The 22344-nt window shown below is 40.7% G+C and overlaps 1 protein-coding gene across 1 annotated transcript in view; it reads right to left on the minus strand.

Moving 5' to 3' along the window:
• LOC124275581 (cyclic nucleotide-gated cation channel alpha-3-like) overlaps positions 1-22344 on the minus strand; it is a 71057-nt gene that overhangs the window by 18383 nt on the left and 30330 nt on the right. Inside the window, 12 exon segments of the mRNA XM_046711173.1 lie at positions 1391-1483; positions 1628-1746; positions 3839-3917; positions 5646-5710; positions 8692-8791; positions 12177-12258; positions 13493-13537; positions 14635-14740; positions 17361-17468; positions 18448-18525; positions 19538-19621; positions 21123-21270. Coding sequence (XP_046567129.1) covers positions 1391-1483; positions 1628-1746; positions 3839-3917; positions 5646-5710; positions 8692-8791; positions 12177-12258; positions 13493-13537; positions 14635-14740; positions 17361-17468; positions 18448-18525; positions 19538-19621; positions 21123-21270 — 1107 coding nt within the window.

Below are 22344 nucleotides of genomic sequence, written 5' to 3' on the forward strand. Positions count from 1 at the left end.
TCACGGAAATATAATTGCCTCAAACAGTAACCGATACTACACTGAAAGATATATATTTCCGTTGGGCTTCCGATTTATTATCGCACGATGGTCGTAGAAAGGAGACGATGGATTAAACTGACTCTACTGGCGCTTAATGATGACAATGTGCGTTGTTATTTTCGCGGGGCGGAGAATTCTATACTGCAGTTGTCTGTAAAATGCCCCATCCTTGTCGTGTATTTGTTCTGAAACCTGCATTCTCCTTCTGAATAATCAATATTATTGGTCCACACGACATACAAACCAGAAGTAAAGTGCTCTCCTATTAAATCTATTACTGAGTAATGTCTGTTTTATAATCTTTCTTCCCATAAAACATGCCATTATCCCTCGTTTGTCGATCATCAAAGCATGGCTGTGTGCGCATACACGTTCTAAAAATTGGGTAGAGAAAATTACGTGACAGTTAAAAGAACCAGCTTCAGTGTCCTTTGTGGTAGTTCAGTTCATTTCCTACACTGCTCTTTTAGCAGGAAATCACTGCGAGTTTCAGATTGAGATTAAATTGGTCATGTGGGGTTTTAGGACCTTGGGGAATTCGTTCAGTTAAAGTACAACCCAGTTTTTAAGTGGAACTAAGATAATTTGTAAGAATTTCCAAGGATCAATAGACGTTCTAAAGCATTTCAAACGTCAAACCATTTGTCCTTGAACAACTGCAACACATCTATAGCGTTTGGATCGCTCATCACCGAGATATGATCAGATACATTGCTTACATTCACCAGGGGCATACATAGTTTGTTGTACTACGTGGTGCTACCCATTGTCTGCATCATTGTAACCCTGCTCCGGATCATCCAACCCGCGGATTCGAGATATCATCCTGAGGGTCATATAGAGTTAGTCGTATTGATTGGTAAAACCCGTATTCGACATCATTGTGACCAAGCTTCAACCTATGGCTTGTGCGTCCGATTAAGGTAGCTCTGTGGTTGAGGCGATCGCTCGTGCCGCCGAAGTCGCGGTTTTACTCCCTTAATGGGTCCAAAGTGTGTCAATATGTTGCTGAATTACTACTTAAGCGGAGATAAACGATATGTCACTCCCTCCTTCTCAACCAAACTAGTCACCCGTTACCAAACTGGACCATAACATTGCACGAAGTGCTGTATAATTAGGTAATCTTTGAGTGTAATTCGAACTGGTAAACACGTATAATACGTATCTCCAAAACAACCTCTGTCCAGTTTCTATTAAAATACCTCCGATCATACCTTCCCGAAATTTGTGTCCGAAGCTTTGAATCCTGTTTAGAATCTTTCAGTATTAAACGGAATATGTGACCCATATCCCACGGAATATCACAAAGTTAATTAGACTTTATAAGCATCAGCCCCGGACCTACCTGTTCCACGTATAGTCTGCCCATTTCTTCACCCGGTCCTGTAGATGCTCGGGAACGTGACGGTGCTGCATGTAGAACTTTATCTGGTCCATTCTGTTCACGGGAAGGAAAAGAGGAAGACACCGGTACGTTAAACTAAACTTTCATACACTTTCTACGAAAAACATGATTGTTTGTGGGATTTATTAGAACATGTTTTTTGTCAAAAGAAACACAAGATATTGCTGCCCCACATACCGAGCCTGGAAGTCCTGTCTCGCAGCGTGGATGTTGCTGATGACATCACCGACGTTCCCAACAACGGCGGCGAAAACGAAAACGCCTATGAGGAACGTCATACCAGTGAAGACATACTCCTGGCAAGAGACAAAGTTGAGAGGTCACTGCTAGTATCCTAACTAACTAAGACAAACACGTCTCCTCAGTCTAACTCGAATTTCAGAGGGCCAAGTTACACTTAGAGACAATCGGAGGTTAGAGATGGAAGTGAAAAGAAAACATGAGAGGTATGGAAACTTGAGAACCAATTTCATACAGGGTCTTGGGGATGCACTTACCTGATTATTTGTCACTTAAAATCGCCTCTTGCTCAGTATCCAAAGCTAATACGAAAACTAAAAGTACCTTTGAAGAAAACAGTACTGTATCATAATTCCACAGAATTTCGCGAAGGGATTGGACAAAAATCACATGTTCTCGTTTCAATTTTTATAAATTCCAATGTACTGTAACGTATTCGTGCTCAATAACGTGAATGTTATACATTAGACGAAAGAATTTCTAAGAGAAAATAATAAAATACATTCGCTCTTTTATAATTTTCTCTGTCTTTGGCTTAGCATTATAGAAAGGAAGCTGCCGCTGTCCATTCATTCTTCAGTTCAATATGTCTGACTTCGGCAACAAGTACGTCCATGTTGGTTCTTGTCTGAGGCGTGATAACCGGAAGTATCCCTCACTGTCAAAGCTTGTACAAGTATGCTCCTGTGACAGGTTCCAATGTACTTTAAGCGAATCCCCTCGGGGTCCGTGTCAAGATTTCACAAATTCTTCATGTTATTTCCGGTACATAGGGACGTTTGATCCCTTCGGCACCGCACGCCAGGAAATACATTCTCAGAAGCTGTCCGAGAAAAAGGTTGTCTTTCACTTGAGAGAAACCATTTACTTTGGCAGACATTCTGGGTCTGATTCCCATAGTAACACAGCTGGATGGAATTGGGCAACTTCAAACAGTGCCAACAAATGCGTCACAAGGACGGAGAGTATTCCATATTCAAAAATTAATTTCCTGTCGGCTCTCCTTTTCAAGTGGGATGCACGTCATAGACGACCTGAACATATACAAAACGCAAGTTACCTACTTAATTATTGCTCCAAGCTATCCTAGCGTCTACCTCCTGCTGTACATCACCCTAGAATACGTGAAGATCCGAGTTAGAACCGAGTCAGTAACCCATGGTTGTCGTAAGAGACGACTAACGGGATCGGGTGATCGATGCTCATGCTGTTGATCATTGGATTCTCTTGTCCAGAGTCGATTATTTACAGACCGCCACCATATAGCTGGAATATTGCTGGGTGCGGCGTAAAACTCAACTCATTCTATCACTCGCACACCCTAGTTACACCAGGTATTCTAACATATTCAGTTGTTAGCGTTGAGCAAAGACAGACCGTTACAGTTGTTACTGAAGGACGTTTAATGAGATACTACTGTTTGAGCCATACTATATGTATGATATCATTATCACTGATGAAGTGAAATATAATTATGTATACATTCCGAGAGTATGGTTGCGATCGGGTTCAAAAGAAATTCGTCCTAACAAGTGTTGGTAGTACATTAGTTATAACGGAGATCTATCTACGTGGCCGTGAGTTAATGCAAAGCAGTGTGCGAAATTTACGCTGGTCCTGTGGTCCCTGGGTAGTAAAAATTCACCAGGACCACTAAATAACCAGTTTGCAGTGGTCCTGGTAGCCAGTGAATTTTGTATTGATAGTTACGTAAATCTAGAATGTTATTTTGGACCAGTGAAGTACAGACAGGACCACTAATTATTGTCCACTCACTTGTCCTGTGGTCTAGTGGGAAAAACTGAAAGGTTTCTTTCCCTGCAAAGTGGTTCCAAATTCGGGTAAAATTGATAGGAAAACCACACTCTTGATATTAAGGAAGTTCACTTCAGAGTGAGACAAGTATTATTATATCCTCCACAGATCTCCATCACAGTGTCCCATTCCGTCGGAATCACTGATGTTACGTGTGCATTATTCGTTCATCCGGTCGTTTATTCTTCCGGACGATTTCACTGAGAACGGTACAGTCCGGATAAACGGGTTTCATTGCGTAAAGCGTTGTTATTCGGACGACATCCATTATATATCGAGATGCATGCTGGTCGTAAATATCAGACAGTTATAATACAGAGTAAACAAACATACCAGGTCTGTGATCGGTGAGGGTCTCTCCCCAATGGTTGTCAGTGTCATGGTTGACCAGTAGGTACACCGGATGTACTTCCTTGAAACAGAGAACATAACCTTGAGGACTGTATAGAACTGTGGTGTATGTAAACAAAGGACATTGTTTCATACATGCTCTTTTCTACTTCGGGATTTATATGATACAGGAAATGAGCTCATTTGCTACGAAGGTTACCTAACACCGTTGCCTGTTAAAAACTGACTGCAATAACTTGGCCAAGATTTCCGAGGCGGTCTTAGCGCTAATATAGTCGTAAGCTAATGTATGGCACTTACGACAATCTTAGCGCTAATATAGTCGTAAGCTAATGTATGGCACTTACGACAATCTTAGCGCTAATATAGTCGTAAGCTAATGTATGGCACTTACGACAATCTTAGCGCTAATATAGTCGTAAGCTAATGTATGGCACTTACGACAATCTTAGCGCTAAGAGAGCTTTGAAAATCTAGGCCCTGGATACGAATCAGTCGAGATGTCCATTAGCATGAATCAAACCAATTTCCATAGGTCTGGTGACATATGACGCAAAACCAAAAAAACATAAGCTTGAAAGACTTATTCGTAGTTAGATTTCTCAAAACACAGTTTTCTCTTCTGATTTTAGACAAGTCTTACGTAGTTTGTGTGGCCAGAAGTTCCAAGATTCCCTAGTTGTAAGAAAGAAAAGGTCAACCTGTCAGCCATATCTCATAAGTGTCGGGTCTATATTTCAAGAGTTTCTTTTACTTTCAAATTTGACATTATTATTCTGTCGTACTTTTCCCTCCCTACCTCCATAGCAACTGGGCCATCTTTAACCTTTAACGTAACTGTCGTAAATACAACTAGAACATTGACCTCCACGGGTTGTGAATATCAATACTTTGGTACTATGGCTTTTGATCAGATTAGATGAGATGAGTTATAAAAAACATGCTCTGGAAATATTTAATTACATTTCTCGGAAATGTCGAGACTACAGCATTGTATCGAACTGGGGATATCTTAATTCATGATGATGATGCGAGGGACAGCTATTCTGCATGGATAACTCGTTCGTTCTTTTCCACTCTTAACCGTAGGCTAGACTACTTCGGTAAGGGTGTGGTGTTCTCTTATAGGTGTTTTTCTTGAAACGACGCATTGCACAGGGACTCAATTTTCGGTTTATTTATTAGCCTCATGTTTCACCTTCTGAAAATATTTCCCTGCATTCATTGCTGTTTAGTTATTTACCTGACTGTGAAACTGTGTCCGTCATGCCTTAATGAATGTTTTGATTAAGTAAATATTTGGATTAAAAATGTGTTTTTGTTATGTTATATAAAAACCGAGAAGCTCTTCCATGCAACCGATATATACACCGTCACTGCGAAAGCAACACATCAAAACACAATGATCAGTACACATGATATGTTGTACCAGAGAGACGCGTTCTTGCAAACAGGAGCTTTACCAGCGCAATAACACGACACTTTTATTACAGCTGTTAATTCGACAATCTGTATATCCATGATCGTAAAAGAAACATAGTAGAATCTTGATCCCACAGGAACCCGATTCCACGACTATTAGCAGATAATACCAAAGCGTCGGTTCCAAAGACATGATAGCATTGGGCAACGCGGCCCTTAAATGCAGATTCAGTCTGTGATCTCAATGGTAGTCGGACGATGACAATTATACCATGTTCCGGCTGCTACATGAAACATCGGTAGTAGAATATAAAACTAAGCTTTAAAATGGTCCAGACAATTCGATGGCTATAGTAAAGATACTAACCGCATGAGGGCGCTGTACTCCTCGCCGTCGGGGTACACCCAGTCGTTGCTGCCGAGGCCTTCATACTGGAAGAAGAAATAAGTCTGACTACCTATGTTATAAATATCATAAATATATAATTTGACAACAACATGTAAAAACAGATACACCACACTGTTTTAAGGATAAAAAATATTTCTTCAAACATGTGTCATGTCGTTTCAAGGATATATAATATAGTTTAAGGATACGTCACAAGATACATCATATACATATTGTATACGTTTAAGAACATATTGTATACGTTTAAGAACATATTGTATGCTGTTCCCGTGGTATTTCGTGTCTAAATTGAGATATTATATTCTGCTAACTAATTTTGAAGATTAAGTAGGTATGTATCGATTCACTAAATGAATATTTATAGTATCAAATAAATGTCATGTAGAGGACAAGGTTGGATAAGAACCCTTTTGGCCCAAGGAAACTGTTAAATTCAAGAACTGATATTGTAGAAATCGTCATGAATATCCCCATATGAATGATCTTTTGTTTGAGCAAAGCAGATGTTCACTAGAGATTCACATAAAACTATTAAAACCTACATAAAGACAGTCTCAAGGATATATTATCTACAGTTTCAAATTATATAATATAATGTATAAGTACAACATACACTTGTACAACTCTCAACCAGGCTTAAACAATCATGCTGAAACAATAGGCAGTAGGTGAAGCAATACGTTTATAATTATTTATTAATATTTCCAGTGGTTTGCCCATTGAACATACGGATGCATCGGGGTTTATTAAATGGTGCCACTTTTATCTGTGACAACAAAGAAATCTCAATGTTACAACACCCGGGAGCTTATGCCTAACAACACCCGGAATCTTATGGGTAACAACAGCAGGCATCTTAAGGGTAAAACACCCGGAATAGTGCTTAAAACACCCGTAATTTTATGCATAACAACACCCTGAATCTTAAGGATAAAAACACCCGGAATAGTGTTTAAAACATCCGTAATTTTATGCATAACAACACCCTGAATCTTAAGGATAAAAACACCCGGAATAGTGCTTAAAACACCCGTAATTATACGCATAACAACACCCTGAATCTTAAGGATAAAAACACCCGGAATAGTGCTTAAAACACCCGTAATTTTATGCATAACAACACCTTGAATCTTAAGGATAAAAACACCCGGAATCTCTTATGCGTAACAACACCCGGAATCTTATATAGTGCCATCAACGCAAAGTGGCAGTAGCAACATGACTGTCGCAGTTTCGTGTAAAATTATCGGAGTTACGGTAGTCGGTAGCTGAGATGATATTGATAAAAGAATCCTTCAATGTATTCCGTATTAACTGAGACTTCCTGAGACTGCCTCGTGGCAACATGTGCAGGCCATGTACCACAGTGTTGATACCAGTCCACGCCACACACATACAAACAACGTCTCGCCCTTGATCTGTTAGTTATACTAACAATGTCTGGTCGCCTATTTGTAGAATCTACAAACGCAGTCCCCTCGACTAAGGATTCCTTCGGGACGCCAGGGGAAGTTAACTTTAATTAACTAAAGTGACAGTAACACGGGAACACTTTAGTTTCTTTGACTTGTGGTATATTGATCCCATGTAGATGTCCATTACTGGAAATGAGAAGGGGTTGTTCTAAGAGTGTGGACAGTATGTGGACGGCGGATTAAGTGGATTGAGTCAGCATATACATAAAGAGTGAGTGTGTTTGACTTAACAACGATTTGAACGGTGTTGCAGTGTCACGGAGTGTCAGATTTTAGTGGTAGGAACGTGCCAGCTGATTGCAGGTCTCAGCACTTTAAACTACAGGGCCACACGAGCCTGGTGTCATCACTGAGTTTTGACGATTCAATCACATAACCGTCATCCTCACTTTTACGTCCAGTGAAATCTGTTTCGGCAGATAATCGATATTCATACGTTGACGTTTTGAATGTTTATGTTCTCTTCACCAACTTCTCCATACCAACGACCCGTGAAGATCCGGGGTAGAATAGGTCTTCAGCAACCCATGTGCTTGCCATAAAAAGGCGACTATCTTGTCGTAAGAGGCGACTAACGGGATCGGGTGGTCAGTTTCGCTGACTTGGTTGACACATGTCATCGGTTCCCACTTGCGCAGATCGATGCTCATGCTGTTGATCACTGGATTGTCTGGTCCAGACTCGATTATTTACAGACCGCCGCCATATAGCTGGAATATTGCTGAGTGCGGCGTAAAACTAAACTCACTCACTCACTCCATACCTACAGCAGTGTAAGGGATCAGCATCTGTAGTATTCCGGCATCACAACCATCAGTGAACTTCAGCCGAACTCCGTTGTACAGTAGTATCAAAGTGTTTACAAGCGTGTCTGCCTATTACTTCAGTCAAAAGTCAATTTCTGGTGTCTCCTGCCGTGATATTGCTGGAATATTGCTAAAAGCGGCGTAAAACTGAACTCGCTCACTTAAGTCACCACGTTGGTTTGTGTTGATCCTCGTATACCTCGAAGTACTTCCAGGGGCGGTGGGGTAGCCTAGTGGTTAAAGCGTTGGCTCGTCACGCCGAAGACCCGGGTTCGAATCCCCACATGGGCACAATGTGTTAAGCCCATTTCTGGTGTCCCCCGCTGTGATATTGCTGGAATATTGCTAAAAGCGGCGAAAAATAAACTCAGGCAGTCAGTCAGTCGAAGTACTTCCGCAGATCCCTTAGTCTCGACTTTGACTGTATATGTTGACATACTAACCCAATTCTTGGGGGTTTCGGTTTGACCTTAAGCACGATATATCCCCTCTGCCTTAACAAGCTTTATGTATTACAGTGTTACGTAGAAACTGCGTTGCTTTATGGTGCAGCACACATTGTTTGACCGGCAGCTATTCATCTAACAGGCCAAGAAATACAGTTCAATACATATCCACACACCGAGACACTGACACATGAAGACATATAAAACACTAGAGAGAGAGACAATCAGCGACATAGATAATTGGTCAAGAGAGAGCGAGTGAGACGGACAGACTAACCTCTGACGTCATGTAGTAGATACAGCCAATCCAATGGATGACCATCCACAGGTGGACAGAGAGCTTGAAGGCCCGGAGTAGATTGGGGTTGCTAGTGTGGCTGAAACAAGGGATATGTCACATACTAGACGGAGCAGAAAACCTTACACGTAGATGTGGCTCTTAAAGCTGCTGAACGTGGAGAGTCGGGTTAGAACTAGTCTTTATCAACCCATGTTTGTCTTAAGAGGCGACTAACGGGATCGGGTGGTCAGGGTCGCTGGCTTGGTTGTTGCATGTCACCGTATCCCAATTGCCCATGTAGAAATAATGTAATGTTTGGCCAAGACTCGATCATGTACCTATCACATCGTAAACAATAATACTGCTGGGTGCGGTGTTTAACTACAAGAAAATACAATACACCTTAATTGCAGCTTTCAACCCGATTCCAGTTTCGATGTACTCAATATCAAATATATCAAAAGCCTGTCCACAATATTCAACAACAAACGACTAAGTGAGTTAGTGAGTTTAGTTGACGCCGCACTCAGCAATATTCAAGCTATATGGCGGCGGTATGTAAATAATCGAGTCTGGACCAGACAATCCAGTGATCAACAGCATGAGCATCGACCTGCGCAATTGGGAACCGATGACATGTGTTAACCAAGCCAGCGAACCTGATCACCCGATCCCGTTAACCGCCTCTTACGACAAGCATGGGCTACTGAAGATTCATTCTAACCCGGACCTTGACGGGTCACAAACGACTAAGAGTCTGTATCATCTACGTAAGTATTTGCGTTCGTGTGCCTATATTGAATGGTTTTTTTTATTATTCTCGACACAAGATTACTGTTCTCCGCAAGAAGGTCCTGTGAGCTGTTGGCAAATATCAGCATGAAACAGTTTCGGGAACGTCCTTATTTGAGAGTACTATGTATTAGCAGATCCCAAGAAGCCATTTGTACAGTGTGGGGTAATGAAGCAATCGTGGCGCATTTCACTCACAAGTAGAGTTCAGAGACAAATGGGTTTAACAGCAGAAAAGACTTGGATTAACTTATCCATCTCAAGGTTGAGTACCGTATTTTCTCCATAGCTCACCACTTCCACAGTTGTCCTTTGTCATGGTAAGTGTGTAATATGCAGCAGTTTGATTAAATTCTGTTCTTGCAGCATCAAAAGACAGGGCCGTTTAACACAAGGCCATTGTGTGATCGAGGATCATCTGGCAAGATGAAGCTTAACTGTACTTGGCTGTCCGATCGATGGCCGAGCTAACTTGCAGTTCACAAAGGTAATGTATGGAATCTATATACATAATCACGATTCACTCTGCAGCAAGAGCTGTGTTAAGTAATACTTCTAATGCTTCTAACAGTGACAGATAAACCGACACAATTTTGGTAAATCAAACGCCGATAAGATCAATTTTCCATTGAGGTTCATTCTGACAGGACACCGTGTCAGGAAACCTATTGAAGTATGGCTAATGATGGACGAGTGGTATGATGGCTTCATCAGGCGACGCACAACACAAACGCAGACAATATTCAGAGAACTATATTGACGTATAAACTTCTCCAGTCTGACAACCACATCCGGAACTTCTGTATTAACTCAGTGTAGTCAAGGTAAATTCAAGAGCGACATGTCAGTCGAACTTTGATTCAGATGTTTCCGTGTTTGCTAAGCCTTGATTCAGTTTCAGCCATGTCCGTCGATCTTTTATTCAGGTATGTCCGTGTTTGTTCAGCCGTGATCCAGTTTCAGCCATGTCCGTCGATCTTTTATTCAGGTATTTCCGTGTTTGTTTAGCCGTGCTCCAGTTTCATCCTGTTTGTTGAACGGTGATTAATATGAGACCTGTGGTTTAGGGACTTTTGTCTTTCTTGAGCCGCGATTCTGGAACGTCAGTATTTCCGGTACGTGCATGCAGTTTAACCATTATTCCGTTATACTGTGTTTCCGTTAGTTTAGCTGTTATATCTGTGAGGTTAATGTGCCGCGATTTTGTTTCCATCGACTTTGTGAAGCAATGCATTTGTGATTCCGGAATGCCTGTGTTTGAGAAGCTGTCATTCAAGTACATCCGTGCTTGTTATGAATCAGATGATTCGGCTACATCTGTTCTGTGAAGCATATCCGTTCTTTGGAAGCCATAATTTAAGTGCCGTGTTTGTGGAAGCCTGTATTCGGGTACACCAGTGTTTGTGGAGTCGTGACTTCGGTACATCTGTCTCCATGAAGTCGTTATTGCTTAAGTATGACTTCGTAATTCCGGTATTCAGGTACATCTTTGTCTCGGAAGCCGTTATTGAAGTATATCCGTGATTCCGGTACATCTATGTCTCGGAAGCCGTTATTGAAGTATATCCGTGATTCCGGTACATCTTTGTCTCGGAAGCCGTTATTGAAGTATATCCGTGATTCCGGTACATCTGTCTCGGAAGCCGTTATTGAAGTATATCCCTTATTCAGAAGCAAGCTGGATCCGTGCTTGGATCGGTCCGTGTCATGGGAAGCCCTGATTCGTGGACATTTGTTTCGAACAAGGAGTTCGGTATAGCCGAATGATTGAGCTACACCCGGTTCAGATAAATATCATGCATGATCCAGAGCACATTACGTGACTCTATCTTGGTCACATTTCTTACATTAGTTACATGTCGTTACAATAGTGCCGAGTCGTCATAGTGTTAAACCATGCATTCCATTGGTATTGCTATATCAGATTTAGCTGAATCGGATTTTCAGGTCACGTGAAACGCGAAATTGACGGATGAGCTGTATTTACGACATTATTTCCGTATTCATCAAAATGTTCAATCCAAAGGTCTTCATCTCAATTACACCCTTTCATTATGGTAGATACTACAGGAGGCAGCACACGACAGTTTGTAGTTTCAAATTAATCCAGAAAGTCATTTCTGAAATACTGTCACAGAACACTTTACAATCCCCGTATGCAGGAGCATGGCACGGATAGAGGCTGAACGCCGATCCTACAGTCTCCTCATGACATTTCGGGTAATGAATTTTAAAATGCACATAGCCACCTTGCCTGTGCTTCGATACAAACAACAGAAGCCGTATTTAGCTTCATCAAGATGCTGGTCACGTTTTGTTACTGACGTTGATCTTCATCCCCCACTTCCTGATGATGCCCAGACTCCACGCACCGAGATACAGGCGTTTACAGATTGCACTAATCCAAGCTGTCTCTTGGAGATCTGGACAATGTTTCTTTGGAGGAATAATTGAAACCCATCCTCGGTAACAAAAACAATAATTCCCCATGGCAAATCACATCAATATCGATTCCATGTTTTTTCGATTGAGACATGCCACGGAATTTACAGAATTTCTAATCGAAATGAACAATTTTGATAAAAAGAACCACAGAAAAATGTCACAAAGAAACAACCATAAAGAAAACGATCTTGTTTGTAACTCAGAAATAATGTTTGGCATGATAGAGTCCTGAAACTGATGTTTACCTGTCCGTTGCTTGGAAGAAGTTGGCCAGTGTGTGGTACTTGAGGAGGCGAGCTATCCTCATGATAGGGGCGGCAAGGTGAGCTACAGCGTAACAATGTAAGGGGTTAATCAAAAGCTTCATCTTTGAGTAATGTGATGGGTTTACCCCGTCTTTTCCCCTTGCAAAAAACAATTCTCCTCCTTTTTGTAGTTTGGAGAAAAGTAATTTCCTGAGCCCATCATTCTCCGAAATCACCTTTCAAATTCTTTACAAATATTTAACTCATCTACCAATCTATAATTTCTATCAATGTTTAGTTCAAATTGACATTATTTACGGTTTTGTTATGGAAGATACACGTGAACAAAGTATCATATTAATATAAAGGACTAAAACATAGTCCTGTAAATCCTAACATATCGTCAAGTTAGTGAGTATCACTTGCAGCATTGTCTAATAAGCAACGTGTAGCCTAGTTCTTTCTTTCACATCATACATTAACTACATATCAAGTTTTTTCAAAAGCAGTTGTGTGATCCTAGTGTAAACCATTACACTGGTAAAGGTGGAAGGCTAAAACAGAACGACAATTAAGTAAGAATGGTAACGTGTGTTAAGTCCATGTGCGCATGTTGCCCTTCAACAGGCAATTTCATTTCTACACAATTCGTCAACCAATCGCGAAGACAGATGATACGTGGCTAATATCTGACAACGTCAATATTTGAAACTGGATGCCACGAACAACATGCACCAGTTCCACATCCACGAGATGCTGAATTGAAGCATCAGTCGCCGGTCAGTTCCATTCAGAACAGGTTGATTATGCTGGATCAACACATCATAGTAACAATTATCATCATCAAGAAGCTGATATATTATGTGTATCACTTCTAAATACCAAAATAAAATTTTATGGAATGTGTTTTTACCAGTCCAGTACAAATATGTCAGGCGCTGACTGAAAGAAACCTTATCGAGTTATCTTTTCCGCAAGTACCTTTACGTACTTGGTTTTGGATGCCAACATCTGGATAGGCGTGTAGCGATCGCCATAGTAAACACTTCACACAATTACAAATCCCTGTCACGGTCGCCTCCCACCATATCCCCATTTGCAATTTACCAAAACAAAATGAAGAAAGTGAAGATGTGTCTGTTCCGGATAAAAGCGACAGTTAGAAAGAAGACCTTTAGTACAATACAAACATCTGTTAGAACAGGGTGAATATATAAACCAAACCCAGTTAGATAAGGACGCTATGTAAACTAGGCTCTGTCTTATCACAGAGAAATAGAAATGAAAAAAAAATATATGAAAGGGAGAGAACTCACTGGCATCGTGAAAAATGATGCTAAAGGGGAGAAGCTGAAGAACACCTGCAAAAAGAAGGATATGTCATCACGTGACTTCTACGTGACTTCTATATGCTTTGAACAAACGTCACGCGTACAAATGGTATATTTATTTTAAACGATTAACCACTTCAGGTGAACTTGGTTCAATTAATGCAACGTTTAATGCAGATTCAATTAGTGATTGACTGCTGTTCAATGTACGGAAGTCTCGTGTCAATGAAACTAGGTGAAGCTCCCTTGTCCATATGATCCCACCTATTCTAAGTTCAAGTCAGACATTCTCAGCAATTTAAGCATTGGCGTGTAAATCATTCTCGAGTGAGTGAGTGACTATACGCCACATAGTTCCATACACCGACAGTGCCATCAGAATGGACTTCACATTTTGTACCCATACTGGGATTCGAACCTGGATCTTCGCTCTTTACTCTAAGCGGTAAGTTAAACTACCGACCCCTTACTAAACCTGTCAGTATGCATGAGAATTTGAAAATGGAAATTACTGATATTGATTGTCTGACTTGGGCTTGAATAGTACTTATCATGCAATCGTGCTGAACATTTAACAGAGGTAAATCATTAGATTTATTAAGGTCCCTACTAAAGGACATCGGATGTATGTTCATCATTTACATAATGAATTGTGGACATCAAAATAACATCAATATTAATGGTGACATTAGTACGACTTTAAAACTCATGCGGTTAAGTTTCTTACTACTTAACAAACAAATCATGCATTTAAAGAGAGAACAACAAAAACACATACTTTCTGATACCTGCCCTTAAGAAAGTCTGGTATAACGATACTTTCAAATTTACGTAAATGTTCATATATTATATCTGGGTCTACACTTTCTTAAGAAAGTACAAATCCTAGTACAATGTGATTGAGCCCAATCAGGGATTCGAACCTACACTCTCAAGCGAGGCGCTTAATCGCCAGCACACCAGCGATCTAACCCACTCAGCCACCACTGTGGTACTGACACAAGATTTGAATTTTTGCTTTACTAAGAAAATGTTTCCCCAGATAGAATACATGTAATTCTTTGCCACTTTCTAAAAGACTTTATTCAAAGATACATGTTGCGGGTGTTCTTTGATTCAGACCTTACCTGTCAACATCCCATACGCTGTGGTGAGTGGAAGTATTGAAGACACATCCAACAGGAACCTTGTTTTCCTACGATAGTGACGAAACAGCTGTTCTGGGTCCCGAACCTATAAAGTCCGTTATGTTGATATTTAATACTGGAGCTCAACCAATACTTTAATACATTCGGCCCAACGGTACCGACAGTCAAAGTACATTCATGTCAGTTCTCGTCACGATATGGCTGAGATATTGCCGATGTGACGTTAAATATTAACTCACTCACTCATGTCAGTTCGACCAAATGAGTGTATGTGTAATATGGTTTTATCGTAATGAATCCTCTATGAAACACGCAACAAGGGCCATGCCGCACGCAATAGGGACAGGTCGTAGCTTTCAACAGTATGGTAAATGGTAGATTGGTCTTTCCTGCCACAGTGTAGGAGATGGGGTTTACGCTGTATTTTGCAATATTCCAGCAACATCAGTTTGGGGACACCAGAGTACTGTTTAGCATGTTGTACCCCCGGGAATCCTCCCACATTAACCAGTAGGCTATGGTGTAAATAACGGCTGTTCAAAGCTGCTTTGAAATCAAGTTACTCCCTCTCTCTATATTACTGCTTTGAAAATGTCGTTCTGCAATTATGCAGTATACATACCTACAGAACGGTGTCTACATGTCTGTGAGTGAGTGAGTGAGTACGGTTTTACGCCGCTTATAGCAATATTCCAGCAATATCACGGCGGGTAACACCAGAAATGGGCTTCACACATTGTGTCCATGTGGGGAATCGAACCCGGGTCTTCAGCGTGATGAGCGGACGCTTTCACTACTAGCCTACCCCACCGCCCCTAAATTTATGTTAAGATTTTAAAGAGCCTCAATCGATTCGTGCTGAAAAGTGATGCTTTCAGAAGGTTATTGGTAATGCATTTTAATTTTTAAAAATAGACTATATCATTGACAAAATGTATTTACAATCATGCAGTTCCCTGTGCACACAAGTACTCTGCGTTTCCATGGATTTTGTGAGGTGGACAATTGATTTGCCTCTTCATGTGTTTTTGATGGATGTCACTGGTGTGGCAGGAAAAGCTTAAATTTCCACAAATTTCCGTATATAAACACATGCTCGTACAGGTAACGTGTTTCCAAAGCAGAGCCTGTTTGATAAAGTGTGTTGTCGTTATTATATAAATACCTTGGTTCATACTAGTATATAATCAATGTGAATTACTTTGTTTAAGGACGGCATGTACAACAGCCAGGTGCTATGGATTTGCAGTGGGGCATTCATGAACTCTAAAAAGCAACGAAGCTCATGCATTGTTTATTCATGATTTTAAAACGTTCGATTGAAGTTTAGAAGACCACTGAGGTCATTTTCTGCTGGAAAACACTGGTTGCCATGATAACCGAGTTGTACTAATTGTGTGACCCTGTCATTTAGTCCATAGAGGATATTCTCAGCCATGAATATTTACTCCGCAAGCACGAGATAACATTAAGGTTTTGTCTCTCTATGAGGAATTGCCGTTTTTCGTAGCTGGTCCCATTAATCGAGCAAAAACTACCAGAAGGTTCCAAATTGATTAAGTTGATTTCCGTGATCAATGGAACAAACTTGAAACAATGATTGATAACATGTCAAAACGCATGGGTGCCATTTGAATATTATCTACTCTATCAGACACTAGCATAGCTGACAGCAATATGACGATGTTGGCCCAAAGCTGTCATTACTCGGCAATTATTATTATCCAACTTCTGTTGTTGAGAGAGCAAATGGTGAAGTGAACCATTAACAAGATTCTTAAATCATCTCCGTCCAATTACACGCTTCTACTGCACGCCGTGACCAGAATACTCTCTGACATTTTGCCGACGGCGTTGTCCACCATGGTTGCGCCAAACAAATGGCGTCATTGACGGTGTCTCTTATCTCTGTGGTACTAATCTCCCTCGGCAAATAATCTTACTCAAGCATTTCTAACCACGACTACTGTCCACGTTACATTTAACAGGGGGGCTCGTCCCGAATAGCTGCAAAATTGCAGTTGCGGCGTTAAGTAATATTCACTCGCTCACTTTTGGAATAGGAACCATCATTGTATTTATAGCATGTGACTAGCACGTGTTCTAGACTAGTTGCAAAAAAGTGAGATCTGGCCTATTGTGAGTGGCGGTTGCTACAGGTAGAGAAGGAGGACATGCTTACCCATTTTCCCAGAACACCTGGTGTCATTACCGTTGAGTGACCTATTCATATACTTGGTCTTTTACGGCCAATGAAATCCGTTCCTGATATTGTCAACACTGATTACTGTTTTGGCGTTGGCGTTATATATTCATATTGTATAAGCATATAATGAAGCTGAATGAAATATATGAATTTCCCTTTCGGAGTCTGTGAGTGAGTTATCTTTATTCCTGCTTTGAACAGTATTTCGGTAAAATCAGTGGGCCAGTTTTGTATGGCTGGAAAACCTAAAAGACAGCTTGAATGAGCCCTTAATAACAATCGAAGCGAATATCGGACTGGAAACATCGACCAGCAGATTCTGCTTGGTCAAGGGACACAACGTTAACACTGTTCGAATAACAGCGACAGTTTGGACCACAGGGTCCCTCGGACCTGATGTGGAGGTACATTGACCTTCCTACAGATGGTGGACAGTGGATGTTGTTCAGATGTATGCAAAGAGAGCTAATCCATCCACTGATACTGTCGCTAATCTCACCAAGCAGCCATCCTGCAGGAAGGCCGTCCTGGCTTGAACTCCGATGTCGACGAGGTAAATGACGTCCCCGATGTTGTCAAGTGTTGAAAAGATGCGCTGGTACACTGACTGCAAGTCATAGGAATAGATATATGAGCTGTCTACTAGACAAAAAAGACTCCGCTTTACATGTTTAGAAAACTCACTGACTATAATATATTGGGCGTTTAATGACATATGACGTATGACTCAGTAGTAAATTAGGAAATTTGTTTGCACAGATCGTAATCGTATAGCGTCATTGTGTCGTGAACTGAACTGAACTTTATTTACACTCCGGCCACGTTCTGTGGCATTAGAGGTACAAGTTTACATGATAATTTACAACTTAAATACAAGTATGAAACAAAGTGGTTCCAGGACCATCGACAATATGTCCATGTATCCATAGCTGTGACTACAGTGTGTGTGGGGGGTGGGTGGGTGGGGGCGTGTTCGACGAAAGTCTAATGCTTAACCAGAGCCCCGTTTCACAAAGCTCTCATAGTGCTACGACTATCGTAAGTCAATAGTTTCAGGACCCGTTTCACAAAGCTCTCGTAAGCCTAAGATCTCGTAACTTTTCTCGTAGCATTCGTACCTCCTATACTGTAACTATTGACTTACGATAGTTGTAGAGCTACGTGAGGGCCATAACGTTGGACACTCACACACACACACACACACACCCTGGATCCGCCACTGGTATAGTAACTGAAGATGACATTAATTGAAGGTGGTATTTTGTATTTGGTGCGATAAACAAGGGATATGGATATACAACTTCTTCATTACAATATTCGCGACGTTTCGGTGTAGATGTAACATCGTTATCACTCGGAAGACATGCTAACACCATTGTCACTTGCTTGATAACGGTGTTAGCACCTACAGCGAAACAACGCATACATTGTAATAAAACGTTGTATATCCATAGAACTATCTTCCTTGTTAATTAATTGGTTAGTAAGATTACAGTTTCATGTAATGTAGACATACGTCACTGACAACACTGACGTCATAATAATTACAAAGCCGTATGCGACGTAGGTGGCGCTAATATACTCACGTGTTCCCGGAGCTCCCGGAAGGCGACTCTCAGGATGATGACAGCACAGTTGTACATGACGGCGGACGCAACGACTCCCTGGCAACATACGACATCGTTAGTTTCATAAGAGAGCATCTTGCATACTGCCGCATGTGCGTGATGTAGTCAACAACAGTGTTTGGGAAAGTGAGTTAAAAGTTGTACTTAACAACAGATACTGTTGCTCTGGGTGGCAAATATATTGAGAGAATTGAAGTTATTTACATTATAGTATCTTTATTGTAACTGAAGGTATTTACATTATCGTAACATTATTGCGGATAGTTGGAAAATCTTGGCAGGTTACTCTTCACATAAACATTTGCCAAGATTTACCAACCATCCACAATGACTGACTGAGTTTGGTTTTACGCCGCTTTTAGCAATATTCCAGCAACATCACGGCGGGGAACACCAGAAATGGGCTTCACACATTGTACCCTTGTGGGGATTCGAACCTGGGTCTTCGGCGTGACGAGCCAACGCTTTAACCACTAGACTACCCCACTGCCCCTCCACAATAATGTTCGTTATCCACAATAATGTTACGATAATGTAAATGATACTGCTGAATATTGTATTTAATCACTAAATACATGATTTTTACCATAGTGAATGAGCGATTAGTCAACATTATCCTTACTTGAAAGGTCTATGACAATCACACACGCACCGACACGTTTCATTGCCACACCCGAACATCATAGCGCATCAACATTCGACTAAATTATTTTATCTAAGAAGCCGAAATACTGAAAGACCACAACCCAAAGACACGCCAAACCTAATCAAATACATCATTCCATCAAAACTGAAAACAAGTTGACATTGGAATAGAACAAAACATTCACTTGATGAGGGACATGATGGATGACAGGCACTGACTCTGAATCCACGCGGGTATTTCGTGGAAGAAGTGAATTAATTAATCGGATGGTCATCCTTGCTCAAAATATCGATCACTGGATTGTCTGGTACATACTGGATTATTTACAGACCGCAGGCAAATAGCCAGATCGCCTCTGAATACGCCCCTCATCGGTGTAGTATAAAGAACCAGCATACTTACCATCCAGTAATACGCCCATTTCCCGTTCGGGTCCAGAACAAGATCCTCTGGGGAGGGGTCTACTGGGGTCGAGTTTGTGACCTGCTGCAGATATAATTAAAACGTCTAATATGATAAGGATTATTGAGAATCAAAATCAACTGTCAGATACAAAAAGCTCTTTTTACCAAAGAAACAACAGGACGATTAACAAATTTTACTGTAGGTACGTCTTTCTAGTCTTCAGTTGCAAAAATAAAATACAACAATAATATATATATATATATTTCCAAAACAAATCGCGACGATCGAAAGGTAGCATCTTCCCTTAAACCGACCAAGCTGCCTGGATATTTTTGATGTTACATACTGAATCTTCAAATGATCAATACTGCTGTTCTGAACTTCGAACACATTATCACTTACATTACTCCTTACTTTATTATTCTGCAAACGCCTCTGTCTAAGTCTGATAATAACACGCCACAGATTAGCCCTGTTTTTGATAGCAATAATTGTATATTTGTATAAAATGGCTTGGCGAACACGGCAATGTCGCCAACTGGTCAATAACACCTGTTCGCTGAGACAGATTCAAGAGTCTGGACTGCCAAATGTTCCTAAAATTCGTGATAAACAAATCCGTTTGCTATAAATTCTGGTACTTTCCCTGAAACACTGTCTACGCCGCAAGTTGTTTCATAACTATCGCAGACATTGCTATCCACTGATCAACGTGTTATGTTAGGATTATTGTATTTCATGTATGTCTTTCGTGAAGCTATCATCGTTGATGGTTTCGTCTGCATGGAGATGAAATGCAGTTTAACTTCGAGTTGAAGTTATTAAAATAAATTTTAACATTTTATTATAGTTTTATTATTAGGGTTGACGTCAGTGTGTTATATGTATTTTATATTTGATGTCTGGACAGGCAAGTTAAGCCATGTGCTTGTTTAGAGGCTAATCATGTATTCAGGTTATGAATTCTAAACATCGAGTAAACATCGTAAGTGATTAGGTGAAATGGAGCTTAAATGTCTCGTTTAAGTTACGCGTGTCTGTGTGCGTACGTACACGCGTGTGTGCATGCATGCGTGCGTGCGAGCGTACATGGTTGCTTGTACTTGCCCTGGCTAACTTTGATTTTATATAGTGGAAGTACAAGAGCTACAGTATAATATCGACCCCACGATCTGTATACCGACTCCGAGTTGATCAGTCATTGTTTTATCGCCGTAGACACGAGCACAGAGGTACCAATAAACCACTTGGGATCGAACCACCCACCTTAAAATTCTGCTTTCTGGGCAGGAAGTTACATCTTTGTGGAGTATGAGGATTTTAACTACACAAGGCTGTCACTTCATCGACTAAAAAGCCTTCGAGATATAAAGTTGTACAAAAGATTATTTGGAATTACTCACAGACTTCTAATATAACTTATATGTGATGTTCGCTCGTGGTTTGCTTTCGCAAAGATACAAAGCAAAAACATAAACAGCAACATTCTTTTGAAAACCTGAGATTATCTTAGATCTAAAATATCCAGACCAGCTCAAAATACTACAACAAGTTAAAAGCTGGCAGTCACTGCTTGTGTCACCTTCTTGTCGTCCTTCGGGGAGTCTGGAATGCCGTCAGCTGACGTGGAATTAGAGGGGATATCTGATTGGTCCGGTTCGTCATGTGACCTTGACATTGTCATGGTGCTTCCCTCCTTCAGCAAGGTCGGTCGCCACTTGTCATGGGGTCTGAGCAGGAATGAATGCTGCGTATCACCATTAATACACACATAGAACAACTACGTAATAATCAGATATTGAATTGCAAATAGTCCAAACGTCCTGATCAAAATAGGACACTCGCGTCTGCCGTAGATTTGTTACTTTAAAGATTGATCACCCAAGGAGTCCGTATTGATGTAAGCTCCTGGGTATCCGTTTTATATAGTGAGTGAGTGAGTGAGTTTAAGTTAACGCCGCCTTTAGCAATATTCCAGCAGAAATGGGCTTCTCTTTCATATACCGATCGTAAGACTGTGGCAGTCGTAAATCTACGTTAAAGTATGGGAGTTACGACAGTTGTAACGCTAAGATCGCTTTGTGCAAGTAGACGTAGTTGACTACCATCGTATCCCAGTTGCGTAGATCGTTGCTCATGTTGTTTATCCGCCATAGAACTGGAATCTAAAAGTGCGGCGTAAAACTAAACTCATTCACTCGTTAATAAAGCATGCACTGCGGCAGTGTCAGTTTGCAATAAAGATAGTCATATCTCTTACTGACTACATCCAAGAAACGATTTATTTAATTTTGATGTAAATGGTTTTTCCATTCATTATGTGACAGAATTGTCTGCAGTAAATTACAGCTCAACCACAGCTATGTCAAAAAACACTAAAGCAACATCAAAACAACAACAAAACATCATTACAGCAAATGCAAATCAACATAACAGCTACATCAAAACATCATATCAACACCAAAACAACATCGCAACAAAACCAAAACAACATCACAGCAAAAACGAAACAAGAATACTGCAAAACAAAACATCATCCCTGCATCATCAAAACAACACCAAACCATCACAACGACATCAAAATAACACCACACAAACAACAAAACAGCATAAACTTAGAGTTAAGCGCCTTTGAGTGTTTTAGTTCCTAAATCATACAGGACGCTATGCAAATTTTGTACATAATTTATTATAGTAACTGCAACAACACAACAACATCACTGCAACATCAATAAAACACTAAACCATCACAGCAACACCAACACAACATCACAGCAACACCAAAACAACATCACAGCAACACC

Source organism: Haliotis rubra, unplaced genomic scaffold, assembly GCF_003918875.1.
Source record: "Haliotis rubra isolate DU_JTF1 unplaced genomic scaffold, ASM391887v1 Scf20, whole genome shotgun sequence".
NCBI lineage: Eukaryota > Metazoa > Mollusca > Gastropoda > Lepetellida > Haliotidae > Haliotis > Haliotis rubra.